Source organism: Motacilla alba, chromosome 3, assembly GCF_015832195.1.
Source record: "Motacilla alba alba isolate MOTALB_02 chromosome 3, Motacilla_alba_V1.0_pri, whole genome shotgun sequence".
NCBI classification, from domain to species: Eukaryota; Metazoa; Chordata; class Aves; order Passeriformes; family Motacillidae; genus Motacilla; species Motacilla alba.
This window is the reverse complement of record NC_052018.1, coordinates 15,669,773-15,691,146: the sequence shown is the minus strand read 5'-3', so window position 1 is coordinate 15,691,146 and position 21,374 is coordinate 15,669,773. Positions and strand designations below refer to the sequence as shown.

At 40.8% G+C, this 21,374-nt stretch overlaps 2 protein-coding genes across 5 annotated transcripts in view; both read left to right on the top strand.

The window, feature by feature from the left end:
- Positions 1–10,128, top strand: part of TAF1B (TATA-box binding protein associated factor, RNA polymerase I subunit B) — a 44,895-nt gene extending 34,767 nt beyond the window's left edge. Inside the window, exons 10-15 of the mRNA XM_038132049.1 lie at positions 395–572; positions 876–922; positions 3,688–3,778; positions 4,220–4,290; positions 6,189–6,414; positions 9,433–10,128. Of these exons, the coding sequence (XP_037987977.1) occupies positions 395–572; positions 876–922; positions 3,688–3,778; positions 4,220–4,290; positions 6,189–6,414; positions 9,433–9,625 (806 nt within the window). The 3' untranslated portion in view covers positions 9,626–10,128. The remainder of the gene's footprint in view (positions 1–394; positions 573–875; positions 923–3,687; positions 3,779–4,219; positions 4,291–6,188; positions 6,415–9,432) is intronic.
- A 1,359-nt stretch (positions 10,129–11,487) lies between these two features.
- GRHL1 (grainyhead like transcription factor 1) overlaps positions 11,488–21,374 on the top strand; it is a 47,208-nt gene continuing 37,321 nt past the window's right edge. The window contains exons 1-2 of one of the 4 annotated variants that reach the window (XM_038132048.1): positions 11,488–12,248; positions 21,158–21,344. In XM_038132048.1, coding sequence (XP_037987976.1) covers positions 21,279–21,344 — 66 coding nt within the window. In that variant the 5' untranslated portion in view covers positions 11,488–12,248; positions 21,158–21,278. Of the gene's footprint in view, positions 12,249–16,826; positions 17,644–17,682; positions 18,152–21,157; positions 21,345–21,374 lie in introns of those variants that run through there. The other 3 variants (XM_038132047.1, XM_038132046.1, XM_038132045.1) reach the window with 3 other exon arrangements.

The following is a 21,374-nucleotide window of genomic DNA, read 5'->3' as shown; positions in this document are numbered from 1 at the left end:
TCAGTTACCGTGCAGGAAAAAAGTTTGTGACAAGTTTTTTGCTTTTGAGGATTTTTTGAAAATATATTTATCTGGATTTGCAATAGGCTTTCCTGCAAGAATATTCAGGATGATCTCACTACATTATTCAAGTAACATCAAAGCACTATTAAATATGTGATGTATTTATTCTCCATATGAATATATAATAAGTCACAAGTGTTTTCCATGTAAGCACAGTGAACGTTGCTTAGTATTTTTAAAAGTATCCAAAAATACTCCTCAGCCTGAAAAATACACCTGTCAAATGGCCCTAAAAGACCTAAGTGGTGTTTTCCTCAATCCCAACATATTTGCACTGTAAAAATATTTCTAGCTTGTCTTAACATTTTATATTTTTATTTATGTTAATCAGATGAATTGCATAATTGGACTTGTCGAGTGGTGAAAAAGATTGGTATTGGAGAAGTGGATTTCCTGACTCTAATGCCTGGAAATAAGTCAACAAGAAAAGTGAAATATGATGTTCTTGCTGCAGCAGTTATTGTAGTTGTGCTCAAATTATTGTTTTTACTAGATGATCGCTATGAATGGTAAGTGTACAGACAAATCTGTAGCAACCCTCAAATTTCAAATAGTGCAAATGCTTGTCTCCAATCGTTCTTTCTTTAGAGTTAAATGTATACTACTGGAATTTCATTAAGTTCAGTAGCTTAAACCATACACTTGAAGGCATTTTAGACATGAAATATTAGTTACTTTTAAGATTTGTTGGGTTTTATCTGATACTTGGAATAAAATTGGCATGTCATTTTTGTCCGTTGTATTTGAACTTCATGTGAAAAGTGCAGTATTTGGATCTACAAAACAGCCTGATTTCTGAAATTTTTTTACAGGTTACTTTCACAGTTTGCTGAAGAAAGAAATAAAAATAACACAGAAGGTATATAAATACTCAAGTAGAAGCGTTGTTACGATTTTGTAAATGAAACAGTTTTGCAATCAGGGTTAGAAAGACTTTTCTTATTGATCATGAAAATGTGTTTTTGTCATCCATTAAGGGCAAATTTTATTCAGAGAAAAGAGTAGATCCTGTTCATATAAAATGGCCTCAGTGTACCTGCACAATTCTTGTTGTTTGGGGTAGGGGAGTTTGGTACACATTTTGCTGGGCGCCTCTCTACTTCTGCTTGGGCATGTTTGCCTCTTGGTTTAGAGTTTTATGTGTGGTAGGTGGAGATGAATGGATATGCCGTGAAAAGGGAGCACACTTTGATCGTAAATAGCAGATACTTACTAGGGGCATCAAACCACATTTATGATAAAATCCAAACTTGTTTAGTCTTGTTAAATAAAATGTCTTAGTGTGTAACATATTTCAGATGTAATCGAGTTTCTTAGTCCAAATAATCCTGAGAGAGTGTGGAAAAGCTAGCAGCAATTAAGATGGAAAAGATAATGGTGTGAACATGGTTCTTTGAGGGCAGAAAGACCAAATTAAAGATTAGAAATCTTCAGGAAGATGTTCCATGGCCCGATCCAAATCACAGTTGAAGATAAGATCCAAGATGTGTTGCAGTGGTGATCTGTTAGGCCTTTTATCCAGTTTTGGGTCATTTTGACCCTTCTGATTCTTTGTTTAAAATTTAGGTCCATAATAAAATTATGGTGTTAGTCGTGTGTGAGCTCAATTACTGCTGTAACTAGAGACAGTCATCCCTGTTAACTAAAACTGGTAATTTTCACATTCAGGTGAAAATGGTGGATTTATGGTGGATTTTTTATTTTCTTTTTTACTTCCCTTGAAAACTTGAAGTACATGATAGTGACAGGAGTGGGGAGTTGTGCAACTGCTTAACAAGCTGAGGCTCATTAATGTCTTAATGGGGTTTCTCCCTTATTAACAAGTCTCATTGCCCTTGGGAATTAACAGCTCATTCTTTGCCCACTTTTTTACTTTAAAATCTGCTGGTGCAAATGATCCATGTGCTCTGTTTTGTTGTCCCTATGCTTAAGATGTCGGGGTGATGGTGAGCAGCTGCACAGAGGAGCTGATGTGAGAATTTCTGTTAGATGACTGATCAGTGCCAGAGCTCAAAACTGCCTCTGGCATTTTCCCAAAGTTAGAGTGCTTAAATGAATAATGGTTAATACTGAGTTTTAAAGATTCAATTTATGTTGACTCCATTCTCAACTTAACTATCCATTCTCTAGTCAATTTTTTTTAATTAAAAATAATAATTCAGCTCCTACATTTCTTCAAATCACACTGGAAGCAGTACAATGGATAGTTATAGTTACCTACTGTGTTTGTTCTCTAAACTGCACACATCCACAATACGGGTTTTGTTCCAATAAAAGGTGACTGAGATGTATATAGATGTATACGTATGTGTATATCAGAGCTGTGTATTTTCCAGTCAGCTCAGCTACATGCATGTCAGACCAGCAGTACTAGCCAGATAAAGGGTTCTTGCAGTGTAGCATCCTGTCTCTGACAATGGCTTTACATGTGACAGATGCTTAATAATTCATATAAAGTTTAACACAAATTTCTACCACCTCCCACACTGCTCTCCCAGCAATTTAGGAGTATTTACTTAAATACTTAAATTACTCGGGGTTTAAGGAACTGATAAAAGAAGTTGTATCCAGACCTTTGAATTTCAAGGACTGCAGAGGGGTCTTTGTTCCTTTCATGTGTTTCTTGCTTTTTGAGGCCATCTATGTTTTTAGAATCTAGACGTTCTGAGGCAGGATAACACAAACAGCAGAAATGCAAATAACACAAAAGGTATAGAAGTTTGATTGTAAGAACAGTGTATTCATCTTCAGGAGAGCTTGAGCAGCTGGCTGGCAAAGCTGAGCATGACGCAAGCATCGCACGCAGTGCAGCTCGGGCCATGGGGAAATGCAAAGTCTGGTTAATTCACAATGCAGATATTCCACCCACGGGGAATAAGAGTTGATTATTTTTAAATATATAAATCTACGCCATATTTCTGTTTGGAATTCTTATCATTACTGTAGTTGGTCTGCTTCAGTCTTGTGCCTCTTTGGAGGATCAGTGATAAAGGTGCTGCTAAATGTCCTATGTCTTCATGTTTTTGCATGCACTGGTAAATGCTTGTTCACATATCAACAAGTGAAATTCCTGTGCTCCAAACTGTGAGAGGCTGATATGAAGTGAAGACCATTGTCTAGTTTGTCTTTCCAACCTTGTAAGATTTCATAAGTAATGGGATAGACAGTGGGGAGCTGATGAAACTGTGTGAAATTTTCCATCTGATCTTCTTTAGGTTTTATTTGTTTAAACTTAAGCTTGATGCATAGTTTCAGTAATCCCTTGAAATCAACTTTGAAACAGTTGAAGGCCACTCCACACAGTGGAGAACTAGTTGATTTGGTAGAGAGGAGGTAGTTTCTAGGCTTATCTTTCCAGAAAAGAGGGAAAAGGTTTGACTTGTGCTAAATCAATGAAATCTAAGATACGGGGCTTCTTTGCACTTCCTATGCCATGCTGTTCTTTCACTCCATTTCTGCGTTTCTCTTTCTTACAGAATTATTAGATCAAGTGTGTTGTCTTTAAGCACATAGCACTTGGGGTAGTTTGGATACAGGTGCAAGATGCAGGGTCTAACTGCTTGGAGACTTTCTCTGTCATTTCTTTCATTTCTTCCCAAACTAAAGTGTGTATGTTTTATTCAGGGGGCCCATATTTTGAGTTCAAGAAATGGTATGAGGTGGTAAAACATTCCTTGGATGTGGAGCAAAAGAAACTGGATGAAGAAAAAGCCAAGTAAGAGATTTATAAGTACTTCTTTATTAAGGTAGACAGTTCTGCATGAACTCCTGATCCCTACAGAAATAAAAAAAAAAAGTTAGAAATTTGTTCCACATATCCATTCACCAAGCTTGAGTGAATAGAATGACTAAATCGCTGTCTTAATTTTCTGTTTATACTCAGAAGCTTTATCCAGGTTATTTTTTAAATGCTCACTTAGTGTGAAAAATAGCTTATACAGCTGAACAATTAACTGATTACAGTAGATCTAGGCTAACATGCCTTGGTTTGCCTGCTCAGAAAAAGATTTCCTTTATATGTTGCAGGGGCAGTGGCTTTTAATAGCACTAAACATTAGATTATTTTGATTTTAATTTAAAACTTTAGCAGTATTTGTAATAAGTTATTATTCATTTATTCATTTGGTCCAGCTAACAATTCTTATGTCTCTTGTAGGTATCTTTGGAGATGTGAAAAGCCATTGTTTTATTCAGTCAAGAATAAATGTAAAGTTCTAAAGAGAAGACGTGAGTAAACTTTGCTTCTTCCCAGCAACACAGAAATCTGCTCCAACTTTTCCCATCATAGATCTTCAGCTGTGACTGATAACATTTACATCTTAAAATATTTTGTCTCCTCTCTTTCATCTCTGGGTACAATTAATGTAGTACTGCTTTACAACCTGTGGCTGGAATTTTTCAAACATGCACAGCTGAAACTGCCTTTGCCAGTCTTCCCAACAACCTACTGAGCCATGTCTCAGAATGAGTGCTCTTGTCCTCATCTTCTCCAGTTTGCCTTTATATCGCTGTCCTTGGGAGTTGTTGGTCTGCCATAGCTTTCCTGTCTGTTTCCTCCTTTAGTTTCTTGAGTACTTTGGTATGAATATCCCAGTATGTCCTTTAGTAGATCATGCACGTCCTTCTTCTCTCCCACTCCTTCTTGCAATCCTCTACAGAAAGCAAGGAAGGCTTTATTTGTGTAGCCAGCTACATGTGGTCAGAATGCAGGTACAGCTGCTGAATTTTAGTAGCTCTGGAAGTACTTGTGAGAAGTTTCTGGGGTTTGTGTTGATGTAAAAGAAAAGAAACAAAACCACAAAACCCCAGTTGTCTGCAGAAATAAGGAAAACCAGAATTTTATTCAGCCAAATTAGATCTGGAATTCTTCATTCTACATTTTATGTTATCCAGAAAGCAGCATGCATTTGGAGAGAGATATTAAGTATGGCAAGTGGTATGTTTCCTTTTATATCTTTTCAGTTCCTGGAAGCGACTGGTTCAGGGACTTCTAAACAAGTTGTATAATCCTATTTGGTTTGAATTACACATGTTGGATTTCTCCTTCAAGAATGCAGTGGGGTTCTTTTTTAAGTACTTAGTCTTCAAAATCCTGTTGGGGTGATCCTGCAGTCAAGTAATGTTCCATGGAAAACCATGTATAGATGTATTCATTTCAAGCTGATTATTTACTCAGATGTCCTTTAATTCCTGCATTTATAGGAAAAGAGATTCCTCTTCTGGCTCCGCTTCTCTTGGAGCTAGAAGTGGACCACTTAGATTACAGAGCTTTATCATAATGTTGTCAGCAGGAATATCACATAATTGCAACTGGGCAGGATTGATCTCAAAACAAATGTACCATAATAGAGACAGTGCTCTAGAACAATTATGTGCCAGGTACAGATTTTCAGAAATCTTCCTAAACCTTTGATTTTGATCATAGATTTTAGTGTCATCTTGAAAGATAAACTTCCCAGTCCTTGGATTATTTTAGGAGGTTTTTTCCTGTGTTTTTTTTTTTTTTTCAATACATGAATGAGTTTATTTAAACAGAGCTCGTAAAACGAAGTTAAAGCTTTTAACCTGCTTTTTATCCTGGAGAAACAAGGCATAGGCAGTCATACAATGTGTGCTGATCTATCATGATACCCTCTTTCCCTTCTCGGCCTCAGTAACCTAGGAAAGCGTGTCGTTCATCTACTAGCAGCAGGCAAACATGGAATGGGGTTTTTTTGTTGTTGGGGTTTTTTACCAGTTGAAATTTGCAACATGAAAAGCTTAACCTTCAATCCATATGTGTATGAATGTGCTTTCTATCAGCATAAAAATCCCAGCAGTATCAAATGGATTTTACAGGTTTTACTTGCAGCAATGTTTTAGAGCGCCCGACTACTAATATCATTAGGTATAAAAGACATGGCATTTTGAATTATGTTTCAAAATGTTTCACTAAAACCTGTAAAGAAGGTGGCAGAGATAACCTAGAGACATCCGGGATTTCTCAGTCTTTCATGCAGAAGTTTTAAAAAAGAAAAAAGTTAAACAGCACAAATACCCCATTTTCTTCTTGTATTAATCACCTCTAAACGGTGTTCTGGTACTTAGTACTTTTGCATTTGTTTCTTTTGTTTCTCTTTGCATAGAAATGGTTGTGAACTTACAGAATCAGTTTGGCAAGCTGTCTGGTTCAGTGCAACGTGCTGAAAAGCCAAATCCTTCAAGTTTTCAGTTAAGTTGGTCTGAAGAAAACACAGATGGGAGTTGTTTTCACGGGCATAGCCTGAAGGGAATTTTGCAAGAAAAATGTGGTTTACTGAGAGCCATGAACCCTGACTATTGGCTGTGTACAGTTAAACTATGCAATGAGAAGTAAGTATTCACATTTTTGCTAAATACATTTTGGAAAGTTCTCCTGAAAGTAAAGTCCTGTACATATATTTTTGCAAATGACAAATACAGGGTGTGTGCGCAGCTATGTGCTCACACACAGTTACAGTAATTTCTAAAAGGGGTGTGTGAGGAATGGATAGTCTTGGACTGTGAGTAGACAAACTGTAACATGGAGAGTGATCAAAGTGAGCTTTTGAGAAGAGAGGAGATGAGACAAAATCAACAACTAGAGTCACATGGCAAGAGTAGCAGCTAGGTGCAAATACTCACTTTGTTTCTTTGCAGTGTTTTATAAAAATATTTGTAATGCAACTCTCCAGAGAATGGAAAAACAGTCCCATTCCTCTCCTCCCTGGCCTCTAAAGAAGCACAGAAAAATAATTTTCAAAATCACTATACTGATTTTTGATGGCCTTAATCACAGTGACTTCTGGATCATATACCAAACTTTGGTTATTCTGTTGGTTGTATTATGAAACCCTAATCCAGAAGAAGAATGTCCTGGTGAATGTCAGTGAAGATCAACTCTGTAGCTGGCTTGGTGTCTCCTGAATTTCTCGTGTATGCTATTCAAAAGTGGTTTTTTATGAAAGGAGGTTTGGTTACATTCATGTGAAATGAGATTTCATTTGTCTGTTGAGTAACATGTGAAATTTTTATCTGGCATATAATTTGAAATGGTATTCAGAGATCAATAGCCCCTAGTCTTAGCGATACGGTCCTGATTTTAAAGCATTACATTCCCTTTGAAAATAGCTGGGTTTTACGAGTGTGCTGTCTTTTCTGTCCTTTGGTGCATTTATTTGCTTATCTTTATTTTCCTTTTCACGTTACTTCTCACATACCCACAGTGACATAAATGGGTTGGAATAATGTAAGCACAGTGTTACATTACAAGAGGTTTGGTTATATGGATTCATTCTTTTGTCTGAATAAGAACTTTTTTTTTTTTTAAAGGGAGTAGAGGTAATAATCCTTTTACCACAGATTTGCGTAAATCTTATGTACACATTGAATGAGTGGATATTTCGGTGTATGTTTGTGTGAATAATCTTCCATGCAAAGTCTGTTTTTAAACCTACATTTTCATATGTAATATATTAAAATGTTAATGGCAAACTGTCATAGCCTTCATGAAACAAGATTTGAATTTAAATTCTTACCGGTTAAATTTCCCATTATATCATTTGCAATGCAAGTAGTTAAGTATACATCTGACACTTACTTAACATTGGAAAACAACATCTACTCCCTCAGATATGAGGGTTTATCCTCTGTGTATGTAGAATAGAACTAAAAAAAAAAACTTACAAATTCTCTTCACCTAAAAATCAGCATGGCCTAACAGGACTGCTATAATGCTTTATTCCTGGGACTAAAGTATGATTACAGTGTCAGCAAAGCTGAGATCAGTCAAATGATTGGTGAAATGCTTTTACATTTTAAAACTTTGTTTTAAACTGGATTCTAAACTGATTTGCTATTCTATTTATTATTTTCTATTATTCTATTTATTATATTCTATCTAAACTATTTGCTATTACACCTAAGTCTTCAGGTGACAGGAGTTGTACTCAATGTTCATAAAGATCTTTTCCAGGCTAAAGGACTGTATAATTCTATATGTGATGAGGTACTACAGTGTATGAAAAATGTTGTAATGGTTTTGGGGGGTGTGAGGTAGGGCAGAGGATGGGATGTATGTCATGAGAGACCCAGTTCCAGGTTTCCAGTACTTTGGGAGGCTTTGAACAGACTGTGCTCCCTGAAGTGCAGCTTGCCTGCACTCAGGACAGGTCTGGCTGTTCCTCCAGTTTGAGCTAAAATGTAAATGTTTGCTGGGCCAGAGGGAGCGAGCAAATGACTTTATAGTCTAGTAATTAGCACACTTACCTGTAAATTGGGACAGACAGATCCCAGTCGTTGTTCTAGTGAATATTTAAGACAGCTGCTCTGAATCAGACACAGGGAACGTTTTAAACTGCTTCTCCACATCCCAAGGCAATACCTAGTAAGTTAAAAGATGTATAGGGTTTATAGGTGAAAATAGCACCTGAACCCCCATATTTAGTGTTTTTATTTAAAAATTGAATGTTTGTAGTATTTTAAACTAAATTTGAGCTTTATCCAGTTTGGTGTTTTTCCAACCTAAGTTGGTGAACTTGATGTTTACAGAGCTATCTCTGCAGCTTTTCCTCTGTGTCATCTTTTGTTCGGTCTGACACTTGTTACCAGCAAGTCTGGTCTGCTATTTTCATTATATACTGCATCAATAAAATCACCTCATCATTTTCATTAACATTTTGACCACAAAAGCTACAAAATAATGAAGCAGAAGGCTGCTACAGCACTAATTACTTTTTGTTGAACTCATCAGTGTTTGCTCCAGTGTTCCCTATGTTACTCTTTTACTCCATTGACTTAATTTAGCTTTTCTCTCTTGTTTCTAGACATGTAATTTGTATTTAGCACACAAAGGCAATGGACAATAAATGAATGGCTTATTATCCCATGACATAGTGTCAGGAAGATGAGAGGGGTATCCTATGGAGAGAGAAGAACTGAGTAAAGAGCCTAAGGTGTCTGAATTGGATAGTCTTAGAAATGTTAAAGATAGGGTGAGGTAGTCATTCTAATACTTTACTACATTTGCTAAAAGCTGGAAGAACACACAATGATTCCGTTTAGTCCTGAAAGGCAAGAAATGTATGCTTTACCTGGCTGAGTAAGATCCTGATTCATAGTGCAAGAAGCTATAGTGGCTTTTTCTTAGTGTGTTTGCACCAGCTCTGAGGATATCTTGGTTCAGTCCTATACTTCATGGTTTTGCAGGAGTGGATCACTTCACAGGAATCAACACTGTAAACTAGAATGGTGATTTGTGCTGTTGGTAAAGTGTAAAGTTTGTCTCCAATTACAGTTTAATATATAAATGCTAGCTAAATACTAAATGTGCTTGTAATTTAGGGCTTTTATTTTCTCCCCATTTCTTTTCAGATTGTGTGGTCATCTGGCTCATTACAGAGAAGTGGAGTTTCCCCAGAGTTACCATTTTGTACTAGGGTTGTTCTCTTTTCTTCTGAGGATTCAACCCTCTTATATCCATGATGAGGTGTGTATGATAGAACACAAACTTTTTAATAAAAAACTCTGTAAAAAACTAAAATACAACACAGTGCTAAGGAAGTAAAAAAGGCCTAAAACCTCCAGTATTAAACCCATGCAAATTAGTTGGTTGGATCCCAAACCATGGTATTACATCTAAACTTACACTGATTCTTTTGTCTCATGGACATTTTTTGTAAAGATAGTAGTGCTGAGATCTACTACTGTACTTCAGTTTTTATGTCATTTTATCTATAATTTAAGTCACTGATATTGGGAAAGAAAACTGCCAAGGAAACTGTTAATGACCATTTATTTCATTAATTTACATCAGAGCCAACAGGAGGCTGTGAAATTACCATTTTTTGGGGCATTATTGTACAAATTTTGAGTGTACATGACATTAGCACCTAATTACATTGTGATTAAAATACCTATTTTTTTATCTACCATTGTATGACAGTAAATATATTTCTAGAAAATAATGTTTATTTTGTTTTTCAATGCTATGTTGACAAATAAAAGAAGCAGTTGGTTAAACAAATAAAAGAAGCAGTTGGTTAATGGTGTCATTGCAGTGAGTTTTTTCTTTATTATTTCTAAGCAGCATTCCAGTTGTTATGGAACAACTCTGGCACTGTTTTCTACATTTCCTTGCATATTGTGTATTTCCCAGTCTCGTGTTGTGCCTGAGACTCTCATTTAGGTTAACACCTTTCAGGTCCAAGTTCCACTTCAGGCTTCACAGATTTTGCAGATACTTTTGTACCTAGTATAAAATCTGATCCTATTTCTTGTGCAGCGGTAACTGCCAGGTCCTCCTGTCATTTTTCTTTTGCAAGGATACTTGTTAAAGCCTTGAAATTCTTCTGACCACTTTATAATGCAGCATCTTCAGCAGCTTGTGCCCTAGCCATTCCACCAGTTTCTCATGCTGGATCTTATTTATGCACCATGTTTTTATACTGTCCCAGATGACATGTAAATGAAGTTGGGTGCTGCCACTACATGAAAGACACCGTAACAATATACATACATATGTTGAACCTAGGTGCTGTGTAGATACCCAGGTGAATAATGCTGCTTTCAGCTGAATGAAATTAAATCATTTCCAGCCATCAGTACAGAGTACAGAACGTACCAAATCTGTTTGATCAAAACCAACAGCTATTTCTAAGCATTATTATAACTAAGAAAAATGGTGCCTGCAGACTTGACAAAGAGTAATGACTTCCTCCCTGAGCAAGGGCTTCAGTGAGATGTAATCTGGGAGGGTGATCGATTCAGTGAGTAGATTGTGAAGGATTTAAACCATGAAGTTATTTTAAAATTGGGAACATGTGAATGATAGGAGAGGTGATGTGCCCTGCCTGTCTGGAGCAAGCGATGAAGTGGTATTTCACATACAAGCAGGGCAGACAGGACTATTAAAAGTAAGTTTTAATAGTTACATGGAAATACTGGCAAACCAGGAGGCTTTGCTGGCTCAGTAGAGGCAGGAGACAATATGGTGTCCTGATTTGGGGTGGCACAAAAGACACAGTTTGGGTGAAAGTTTTTTCTTTTTCAGGTAATTAGTTATTGCAGCACGGGATTTAAAGCAATGGTCCTGTAAAGTGACTAACAGGCAGATGAGAAGGCATAGTTTTAGCCATACAGCACTGAACTGTGCTTGATGTGGGAAGAGGAAAGAGACTGAATTATGACTTGGTTGTATGTGTTAAGAGATTTCGTAAGTGGGCACAGGGTAGTATGTCTAAATCTATTGCCGTGCTGTGCTAGATACCTCAGACTTCTGGCGAGGTGTGTCTGAACTGATGTTTACATTAGTGGACTTGGAACATACCAGTTTAAATCTCCTCTTGTGTCTGGTGTTTGTGTTTTAAAATTAGCCATTACCTATTATGTTTGACCTCACCTGAGTGAATTACTAATATTTGTAGGTATTTGGTGAAGTTAGTGTTTGTACTTTTCTAGATGAGTATTTGTATCAGTTAAAAATCTACAGAAGTGTAATACACATTGTCACTCTTTTCAGCAGTGCTGGCTCAAATGACTGAAAGCATCTCATTCTTTTTACTGTAATACCTGTTAAAGTTTTGAATTAACTATCTAAAAGACACCTCAGTATACATAAAGGATTAATTTAATTCAGAAGTCTTTATTTGAAGGACTTACGTACTTAATTATAGGTAGAGCTTTCTTCTAAAACTACTGTAGCAGTAAAATCTGAGCTTCACAAATTAAAAATACTGTGCTCATTGTTACAAACGCAAGAAAGCTCCCTTAGATGTTAGACTAAATTAAGGCTGTACTTTAATAAACTGGCATAAAGCTTGCAGTTAATCATCAAGAGCCCTGTGCCTTCTGGACACATAGGCTAAGAGTCAGACTTAAAATAAAGGGTGTGCCCCAAAAATGCTTTTTGTTCGTTCTATGCAGTTTAATCAATCAACACTTGTGTTGGAGTAATGGTGTTTAAGAAGCTGACGAGCCCCAGGAGTGCCTTATCCTCAGTGAAGAGTAGCTGAGCTCCCCGGGCCAGCTGCTCCCGGCGCTGTTGGTACCAGCCGCAGGCGGGGCCGAGCAGACGGCTGCGGGCGTAGCCGAAGGGCAGGGTGTCTGCGCAGCCCAGCACTTCCAGTCTCCTCCTCTCTCGCCTTGGAAATTACAGCTCCTTTCTGTAACTAGTTGCTGAAAGTGTCCAGGTAAAGCTCAGATACTTTTTTTGTACTTAATCCCATGTAAATTTTGAGTAAAAGAGGCTCCCCTTGTTTAGTTTCTTACTCTAAAATTTGGATGACAGTTCTTAAGTGTATAGATAAAGGCAAGTGGGGGTTTTAGAATAAACTTTTTAAGCAGTATATACTGAGAAGAATTAATTAATTATTAACTTAGACAATAGCAAATCAGTTATTCTAAGATCTTTATGTGCCTTCTAAAGTGAATTTTCACTTTTACTTACTTTATGTGTTAGAAAAAAAAAGGTGTGTTTAAATGGGCAAAAGTAACTTGGCTTTATGAGTTCTCCTAAATGCAAGCTTTCTGTTGTTTCGCTGGAGAAATACAACAGATGTTTCATTTTCTTGTGAGAGGCACAGCCTTCAGCAGAATTGGTATTTTACCCTTACTAGTTTTTCACTATATCAGTGTGTCTGTATTCTCAGTATTAACTTAATCTCAGTCAAATACATTTTTCTTTTCAAAATTTTGCTGTTGTCCAGACATGAAGGGGAGGTGTTTGACTTACACAGTGTGAAGGGCTTGCACCTGATTTAATCAGAGAATGAGAATCAGCAAAGCCCAATGCCTGTGAGCAATGCTAGTCTAATTTATTCGCCATAGTGTATTGCATGGGCTCCACTGCAATTTCATCTTTTCTAACCCATTTTTAGCACAATCCCTAAAACAATAATGTGTACACGATTTAAGAAAATTTAATACAGTATTGCAGGCAAGGCAATGAGTATCTTGCTTTCTGATAACGTCTTGGAAGTCTCAAAAGTCCCTTCCTCAAATGGCTTTTCTCCTGTTTTGGACAAATAAGACTTCTGCTTGTTCTGAGTAAAAAATTCAGGATATTGTAATAAGTTGTCAAGAGGATAGTCTTGCAGGGCTGGGAGCAAAAGAGCCAGGACTCACAGGGCCTTGAGGACAGGTAAAGTCTGGATATGTTAAATTCCCAAAGGTGTCGGCCCCCTAGATCATCTGTTCTTTCCCCATGTCAGGTTAAGTTTTATTCTTCACAGGTGGAGAAAATTCAGGATGACTCTGTGTAATGAATCTTCTATTTTGATCCAAAATGGAATGGGCTTCCCAGCACATATGGTTGTGGATACTTCCTGGCTGAGCATGTTCATGTGTGGGTTGGTCACAGCAGTGTCTCTCGCTGCATTTGTCCTTGTGTGCTAAATGCAGGATGCTTTCCAGCATCTCCTCCACAATTACTGGTCCTGTAGCTCCTTATGTGTGAAGCTTTTTGTTCCTGGCTAGGTTAGATGAGGGAGAGCATAAAGGGGATGCCAGGATGTGGAAGCAGGCATAGGTGAAAGATCTTTCACTGCTCCTTTTGCTAGGATGCTGCTGAAATGATGAACAAGAGTAAGGATTACCAGAACAGGAGATGGAAGCTGGTGTCCTCACGTGAGGTTACTGCTGCCCTTGTACAACTGCTCATGGCAGCATTTCTAGAGCCAGAACACGCCTCCCCCGCCCTCAGCATCTACATTCTGCCTCCAGCAGTACATCAGGTGGTTTTGGAAGAAAATACAAGCACTTTCCTCTGGTAATCTCATACGGCTGCTCTCTGTTGTAGAAGTACTCTGTGTCAGCTCACAGACCATCCCATTGTCCCAGCAGTGGCTTTGCTCACCAGCTGCAGACCCTGCCGTAGCTTTGTGACAATGCCACCAAGCATGTTCAGTGCCTGTGCTGCGATCTTGGGGTGCTTCTGTCGTGCTGTGTTGATATAAAATTGTGGCAAACCATTGTTTCCTGAACTGAGACCCGGAGTGTTCGTAACTCCTAACTGGGCAGCTGCATGGCTTCTGTGCTGCGGAGCAAAGTGGGTTGGGCAGGGAACAGTGGGCAGCAAAGGAGCTGCACCCGCTGTCCTCTCACAGCACCAGTGTGGGTCCGTGTGGCAGGACCCGGGGACGCAGCACTCAGCCCCAGAGGAAGCACAAAGTCGACCAAAGGTGCTAAGTGCTCAGTGAAACCGCATGACGTGCTAAAGATTTTATCCTCAATACAATTTTCGGTTTTAGGCTGAGTTTTTGTAATATATAGGCTGCTGCAAAATTGGTGAATTTATATTGTAGTAAATTCAGTGTTCTCAGTCTGGCTGATGGAACTGCATCTCTTGACCCTGAGTAGTTTGTAACTAATTTTAACAATGTTTACATTATCTTTAGGGACAAATACAGAATCAAAAGGGGAATCTTTAAGGAATGTTTTCAAGATTGCATATAGGGATATGACTGAAGGGGAAAGCAAACTGTTTCTTTGTTCCATATTCCACACATTGTGCTTTCATTTATTCTCTACCTTTTTTCTGTCTCTTTCTTACAAGGCATTTCCAGCTTCCTTTCGCCTCAGTTTCCACTGAGTTTGTGGAAACTCTCTTTTCTTTTTTTTTGCCTTTTTTTTTTTTGCCTTTTTTTTTGTTTCGTTTTGTTTTGTTTTTGTTTTTAATCCCATTGATGACTTCAGGCTTATTCTGCAAGGCTCAGTGATCAGCTTTGGGCTCACTTTTCCAGGTCTGTCCTTAGCAACTACAGGCCTGTTGGCAGAGAAGGAAACCTTGCCTGGTGTGCTGGGTAATGGAAAGCATAGGAGCTTCCCTGCTCTTTACATCCAGCTCTGCAGCCCAGCTATTGTATCTTAGGGTTTCAGATTAAGCAAAAAGTATCTTGTTTTGACTCCCTGCTGTGTTTTGTGAAATCAAAAGTACTGCCACAAACCTGATGCAACTTGTTTGTTTATTACACAGGTGTGAATGACCAGAGCATGTAGATGATAATTATCAGGTATGAGATTTTAAACCCATATTTGTTAGGTAAGTCATAACAGTAGCTAATTCTTGTCCAGAATAAACCCCAGTTTCTCTACACAGCAGTGTCCAAAGACAGACTGGGAAGAGGGGACAGTGAAGGGACAGTGAAGCATGAAGGGACAGTGCTCAGCCTGATGGCTGCCAGTGATGCGTGAGTGTGGTGGGGTTCCTTCCATGTTTTGAGTGGGATTCATTTAAAGGAAACAAATGTGTGAAGAGGGGAAGGAGAATGCTGAAGGAAGGACTGAGGCAGAGGGGAAGGTTAAGGGAAGGGCATGAGAGGTGGAGGAGAGCAGTGAATTTGAGGTGAAAGGGTTGAGAGAAGGAAGAAGTGTGAGGGAAGGCCAGTCAGCACAGGGCAAGGGAAGTCCTGCCAGAGCACTGCCCCGCCAGGCTGGCATGGCTTTGTGCCCCAGCCAAAGCTCTGCTAAATCCCTTTGTGCTTCTTGCCTGATTTTACTCGGTGGTGATGCAACCCAGTTAGTGACATCACATAAATACACCTACAAGTGGTGTTGCAGAGTCTAGATTGTGACCGGCAGATTAGTCAGTGGTGTCACAATCCGGTGTTTATATCATTGTCTCCTGAATGGGGAAGCGATTGCTATGGTGATAACCAAGTTTTCATCAGTGGATCGGGCTGTTAAGAAAAGGCATCCCTTTTGCAGAGACAAACAGCTTTGAGTTATTTGGAATAAAATCATGGTAAACTCAAGTTAAGTAGAAATATCAAGTGTTGGCACATCACTAAGATTTTAGCTGTTGGGGTGCAATATAAACATGTGACTGAACTCCAGCACGTCCTGCATCTGGGTCACCTAGGGCTACAGGGCAGTATTATATTTTATTGTTAATGAAAAGTGTGCCCCTGTGCCAAAAAGCAGCCGTTGTGTCTGCGCATCCCAGAATTCTATGAACAGAAGAAGAAGGGAGCATGAGGAGTGAATGGCACCCAAGAAAGTCAGCAGTCCTTCCCAGTACTTGCGATTTTGAGCTGGTTTTGTAATTTGTATCGGAAACAAAGCAAGTTATACTTGTTTGGAAAAATGTAACTTTCCAACCTCTTAATCAGATGACAGTATTTTTTTCATATGTGAGATCAGATAAGAAATTTCTTCTATGTAATCTTGAATTAGATTTTAGAGATGGGTTCAAAATATAGAATACTTTTTATTGCATGTCATAAAGAACAATTTACATCAGTTCATTTCACTTTATAGAGCAAGATCCTACTTCAGTATTGGTGTTTATCTTTTGCTATCCTAATGGCAGTGTTTGCAGATCCAAACAAAGCATTTTGTTTTTAGAACACTAACTGTAATCCAGTCAGAGAATATTAAGCAACTTCCAGGATTAGACCCTTAGTTAAAGTTTGTCTTCAGTTTCATATTTCCTTCAGTTGACTGTTTGAATTGTTCTTCTATAATTTTGCATTGGAGTATATCCTGTACAAATAGGGAAGAGATTTTGACCTAGAAGGAGAGACCTCTTATTAGTGAGCATACTTTTAAATTACAGTAGCTATCTGAAGCATCTTGACACATGATAGATAGCGCTGTTGCTATATGGGTTTGATTCAACTTGTTACTTAGACAAGCAACCTCCCACCCCTATTTCTCAAGGAGAAACTCAAGATCTTTCTGATTTAACTTCATGCATGCCAGTTTGGGTAAATCAGCTGTTTGTGATGCTGTTGGTGGTGTTACACTGGAGAACTTTGATGCAGTTTCAGCACTGACCACACTGTAAGTGTCCCTTGCTCCCCAAACCAGGGGTCATCTGAGAGGCAACGAATAACACATGGATCTGCTGCCCTTTAGCAGCTGGTGCAGTGCTTGTGCAAATTCACAGCATCAATTAGGTTGGAAAAGATATCTGAGATAATCGAGTCCAAACGATGACCAAACACCATCCTGTCAGCTAGACCAGAGCACTGAGTGCCACATCCTGTCTTTCTTTAAAAGCTGCCAGGACAAGGAGGCCACCACCTCCCGGGGCACCCCATCTCAATGTCTAATCGCTCCTTCTGCAAAGAAATTCCTCCTAATATCCAATGTAAACCTTCCGTGGCACAGCTTAAGACTGCAGTAAAGATTATTCATATGATTGTGGCGAGTTTCGATTTTCATAAAAGTGCGTGTAGTACGTGAAAAAGAAATAAAATTACGTGGGACGGGAGAGAGGGAGAAGGGAATCCCATTATTAGCGCGGGAAGGACACCAGGCTGCTCCCGGCCTGTCCTCTCGCTCGGGGCTCTGTCCCGGGCTCTGTCCCTCCGCCGCCCCGGCCCGCGGAGCCCTCACGCCGCCGGCCCCGCCCCCGAGCGAGCCCGACCAATGGGGGCGCGGCGGCCCCGCCCCGCGGGCCGCGGCAGCCAATGGGAGGCGCGGCGCGGCGCGCGTCCACCTGCGGCTGCGGGAGCACCTGAGCGGGCGAGAGGAGCCGACAAAACCCGTCGGAGCGGCGGGTGCGCGGCGCTGCTCCTCCCGACCCGCCCGGCCAGTCCTGCCGCCCGTGCCTCCGCCAGACATGACACAGGACTACGACAAGTGAGTGAGCCGGGCGGGGGAAGAAGTACCGCGTCCGGTCCGACCGGTGCCGCCGCCCCGCCGGGGGGCTGCGGCGAGAGGGGCTCGCCGCCCGGGGGCCGGGCCGGAGAAGCCGCTCTGGCGGGGTCCGCCCCCCTCGCTCCTCTCTCTCGGGGGAGTACCCGGAGGCTGCGGCGGGGCGGCGCGGAACGGCGGCGGGAGCGGGGGCTGAGCCTCGGGGGGGAGCCGGCGGCGCGGCGGGGCGACCCCGGCGGCCACCCCGCCCCGCGGGGCGAGCGCCGGGGCCGGGCCGGCTTTGAAACCCGACACCCGCAGCGGGGCGTGGGGCCGCCCCCCGCCCCGCCGGGCCGCGCCTTAAATGCGGGCGGCGGCGGCGGCGGCCGCGCCGTCGGGAGGAGCTGCCGGGCCGAGGGAGCCGGGCTGAGCCCCCGCGCCGCTGCCCGGCGGCCGCAGCGGCCCCCATGGATTTCTACGAGGCGCATCCCTCCGGCAAGGTGGACTTCGGCAGGTAAGGGCGGCTCCCGGCCAGCTCGGCTGCGGCGACCCCGGAGTAGCTGAAGTTGGGTCCTGAAAGAGTTAAAGTGAGCTCGAGGTGTGTGTATTCTGTAACTTCGTGGTGTTGAATACGAGACGTCGCCTTCAAGCGGATCCCAGGCTGTGTTGAAGGACTCGAGTCTGTTGCTGCACTTGTCACCGTGTCCATCTGCTGACAGTGGCTGTGGACACCCAAGTGCCAGAAAACGGGGTGGCTCTGAAGTGCTTTGCTTTCAAGAACCGATTTTAAAATTTCTGTACTTTGAATGGTTGGTGACTCAAATGCATTCCTTTCCCAGGGAACGTGTAGGATTTTAAACTCAACTTTTTGTTTCAACATGCTACTTTCTAGGAAGAGGACTCCAGTGCAGCAGCTCACTGAACTCATGTCTCTGACTAGGATGTTTCATAGGTGTTTTTATTTCCAGTGACACTTATTAGATAAGGTCGTAGCAATTTGGGTACGTGCACTTTGCTTTTCTGGCGCGCAGATGCCAGTGACAGAAATCCTCGGTAGTGCCTCAGCGTTAGAGGTGTGCCCTGTGCAGGAGCAGGCACAGCATGGCTGCGCAGCTCTGGATGTCACAGGGTAAGTTGCAGGGTGAGGGACAGGACGGCTGGTCCTGGATCAGTGAAGGAAGGAGGAATAGTTTCTGTGGTCTGAACACAGAACATCCCAGGCTGGGGAAGCCTCACGGGCAAAGAGTCTCTGTTTTTTGTAGTATTTCTCTGCTTGCACTGTGGTCAAGTGTAAAGTATAATTGGGTAATTATTAGAACTGCTGTATGAAGCTTCAATTTTCTGCCTCTGCTGGACTTCTACTACTGTGGGAGCAGATCAGCATGCCAGTTATCTTCTGAAACTTAGGGAAAAAGTTGTGTTTGCCTTCTCTTATCAATATGTTCTCATTTTCTTGAAAGAAGCTGTGGTTCTCCTGAAGTAGGGAGTTCCTGCCAGACACTGTGCTTTTCTCGATAATTTTGCAGATAACTTTTTCTGTGCTTTTTTAGGTGGGTGGGTTACCTTTAGGGCAATGTGCATTGAATTTCGGTGTTTTGATGACAAAAAAATCACACTAAAATACTTAGGCCTTGCATTCGCTAGGCTTCTGGTTAGTTGAGCTTTTGTTCTCAGCATTTTTGGTTTTCTGATGATTCTCCCTTCTCATGTGAGTATCCTGTTGCTGGAGGGAATCAACGTCGTGGTCTTGTGAGTTCAGCAAGGCTGACTTAGCCCTTCAGCTTGGTGGGGATGGATCAAGGGAATTGCACCCAGGTTGCTTCAGTTGCCTTTTTCTCTGTGAGTTTTCCCTTTTGCTATGGATATTTGAGGATTCCTTTATCCTGTTGTATAAGAAAAGGAGCTTGTACCATGTTCCTAAAGAAAATTCTGCTTTGTCTTCTGTGGGTCATCTCCCTTTGATGGAAAATCGCTGTCCTCTGCGTTCGGGTGTCTGTGTCAGTGTGTACACAAATACGTATGAAGACCTAAAGAAAGGGCTTGGTTCAAGAACTTGTCTCTTTTGTCATTTTTGTTTGCTCTTCTTTCAGCTACATAATACTGATTTATAGCCACAAAGTGCTCTTACAAGTCCTGGAAACTCCCACTTGCTGTCAGTGCCTTCAGCGCAGCCAAGCTGTCCGATGGCAGCTCGGCAGGGTGACTTGTGTAACTGATAAAGCGTCGAATGCTTAATTTGCTTTGCAATCTTTTTGGTAGAAGGTGGTGATAAATGTAGGATACTGCTAAGCTGATTATAGTGATTAGAGTATTTCACAACTTTCTATTTCACAACTTTTTGTATTTGTGGTATATTTCAGTCTCTGAATCTGGGTAAATAGATGAAAAGAAGGATTCCCTCCTAGGAAAAGGATGTGAAGGTGGTAGGGGTTTTTTTTTTTGTGGGGTTAGTTGTTTTTAAATAACTACTTTTCTATTTTAACTCTGGCCAATTCCCTGAAAATGTCAAGTTTGGGATTATTAAGGAAAGTAAGAAAACCCTCCCCTTCTCCCTCCCCTCATCATGGAGTAAACTAATGTTAAACTCGCACTGGAAAGAAAACTGAATGGGTTTAAAAGTCAGATTTAAAAATTAGCTTGAGCTGACTTAAAAGATGAAGCATATGTTTTACTAATGGAACCTAAAAAATATTGTCTAGGCTGGCAGGACAGCATTTTCTACACATCTTGCTTTTGTCTGTGGACAGAATGTCCAAGTCATTTTGGAGTTTGTTGGTTCCTAGCAATCTCCAAATGTTCAGAATAAATACAATTTTTTATATATATACTGTAGCACAAAGGGAATAACTCATCTTTTTCCTTTTTCTTCACTTATCTGAGTGTGTTTCAAACTAGTGTGTTGGATTATTTCAACAGCAACCAGGCAGTAAGTTGTTTTTTTTTTTTCCCCCTTGTCAGAAAAAAGCATGGCCAAATTGATTTGCACTCCCCTTAACCAATTTTCCTATGTCAACTGTAACTTATCAGTAGCTTCTGATAGGTGGTGGTTTTAGATTTATTCTGAGAGTGAAGGCACTTGAAACCACTGGAGAAAAGAGATGTTTCATTAATGCACATTTTCTAGTTCCACTTGGGAACTGGAGCAGGTTGTAGCTTGGAAATTTTACATGGGATGTGCTGGAGGCTTGGTAGGTTGTTGGCCAGAAAGTGTGTAGCTCTTTCTGGGTTGGATTCAGGGCATGAGCAGGTCAGTTGTGCTCCTACGTGGCTTTGTCTTTTTGTAGAGGCTGGTGTAATCCATCTGAGTTTGGTCAAATTAATCCTGATTTACTCTGAGCATGAGTGAGATCAGAATTAAGTTGCTGGGCTTTTTGTGTTGACTAATCCTTGCAGTACACTGAATCAGAATATGAACCCCATGAAACTGGGGCAGCTAATTTTGAAGAACTTTTGGAATGATTCTCATGTGTTCTAACAGGTGGCTTTTTTTTATTTCTTTTTTTTTTTTCTATGATTCAAGTAAAAGACCCGTGTTGGTTCTTCAGAATGACTCTCTCTACTCTCAGAGACGTCCTTACACCAATGAAGATGAGGCCTGGAAAACTTTTCTTGAAAATCCCCTCACAGCAGCTACCAAAGCTATGATGAGCATCAATGGGGATGAAGACAGTGCGGCTGCCCTCGGACTGCTCTATGATTATTACAAGGTAGATTGCCCTGGGTTCGCTCTGGGAGCC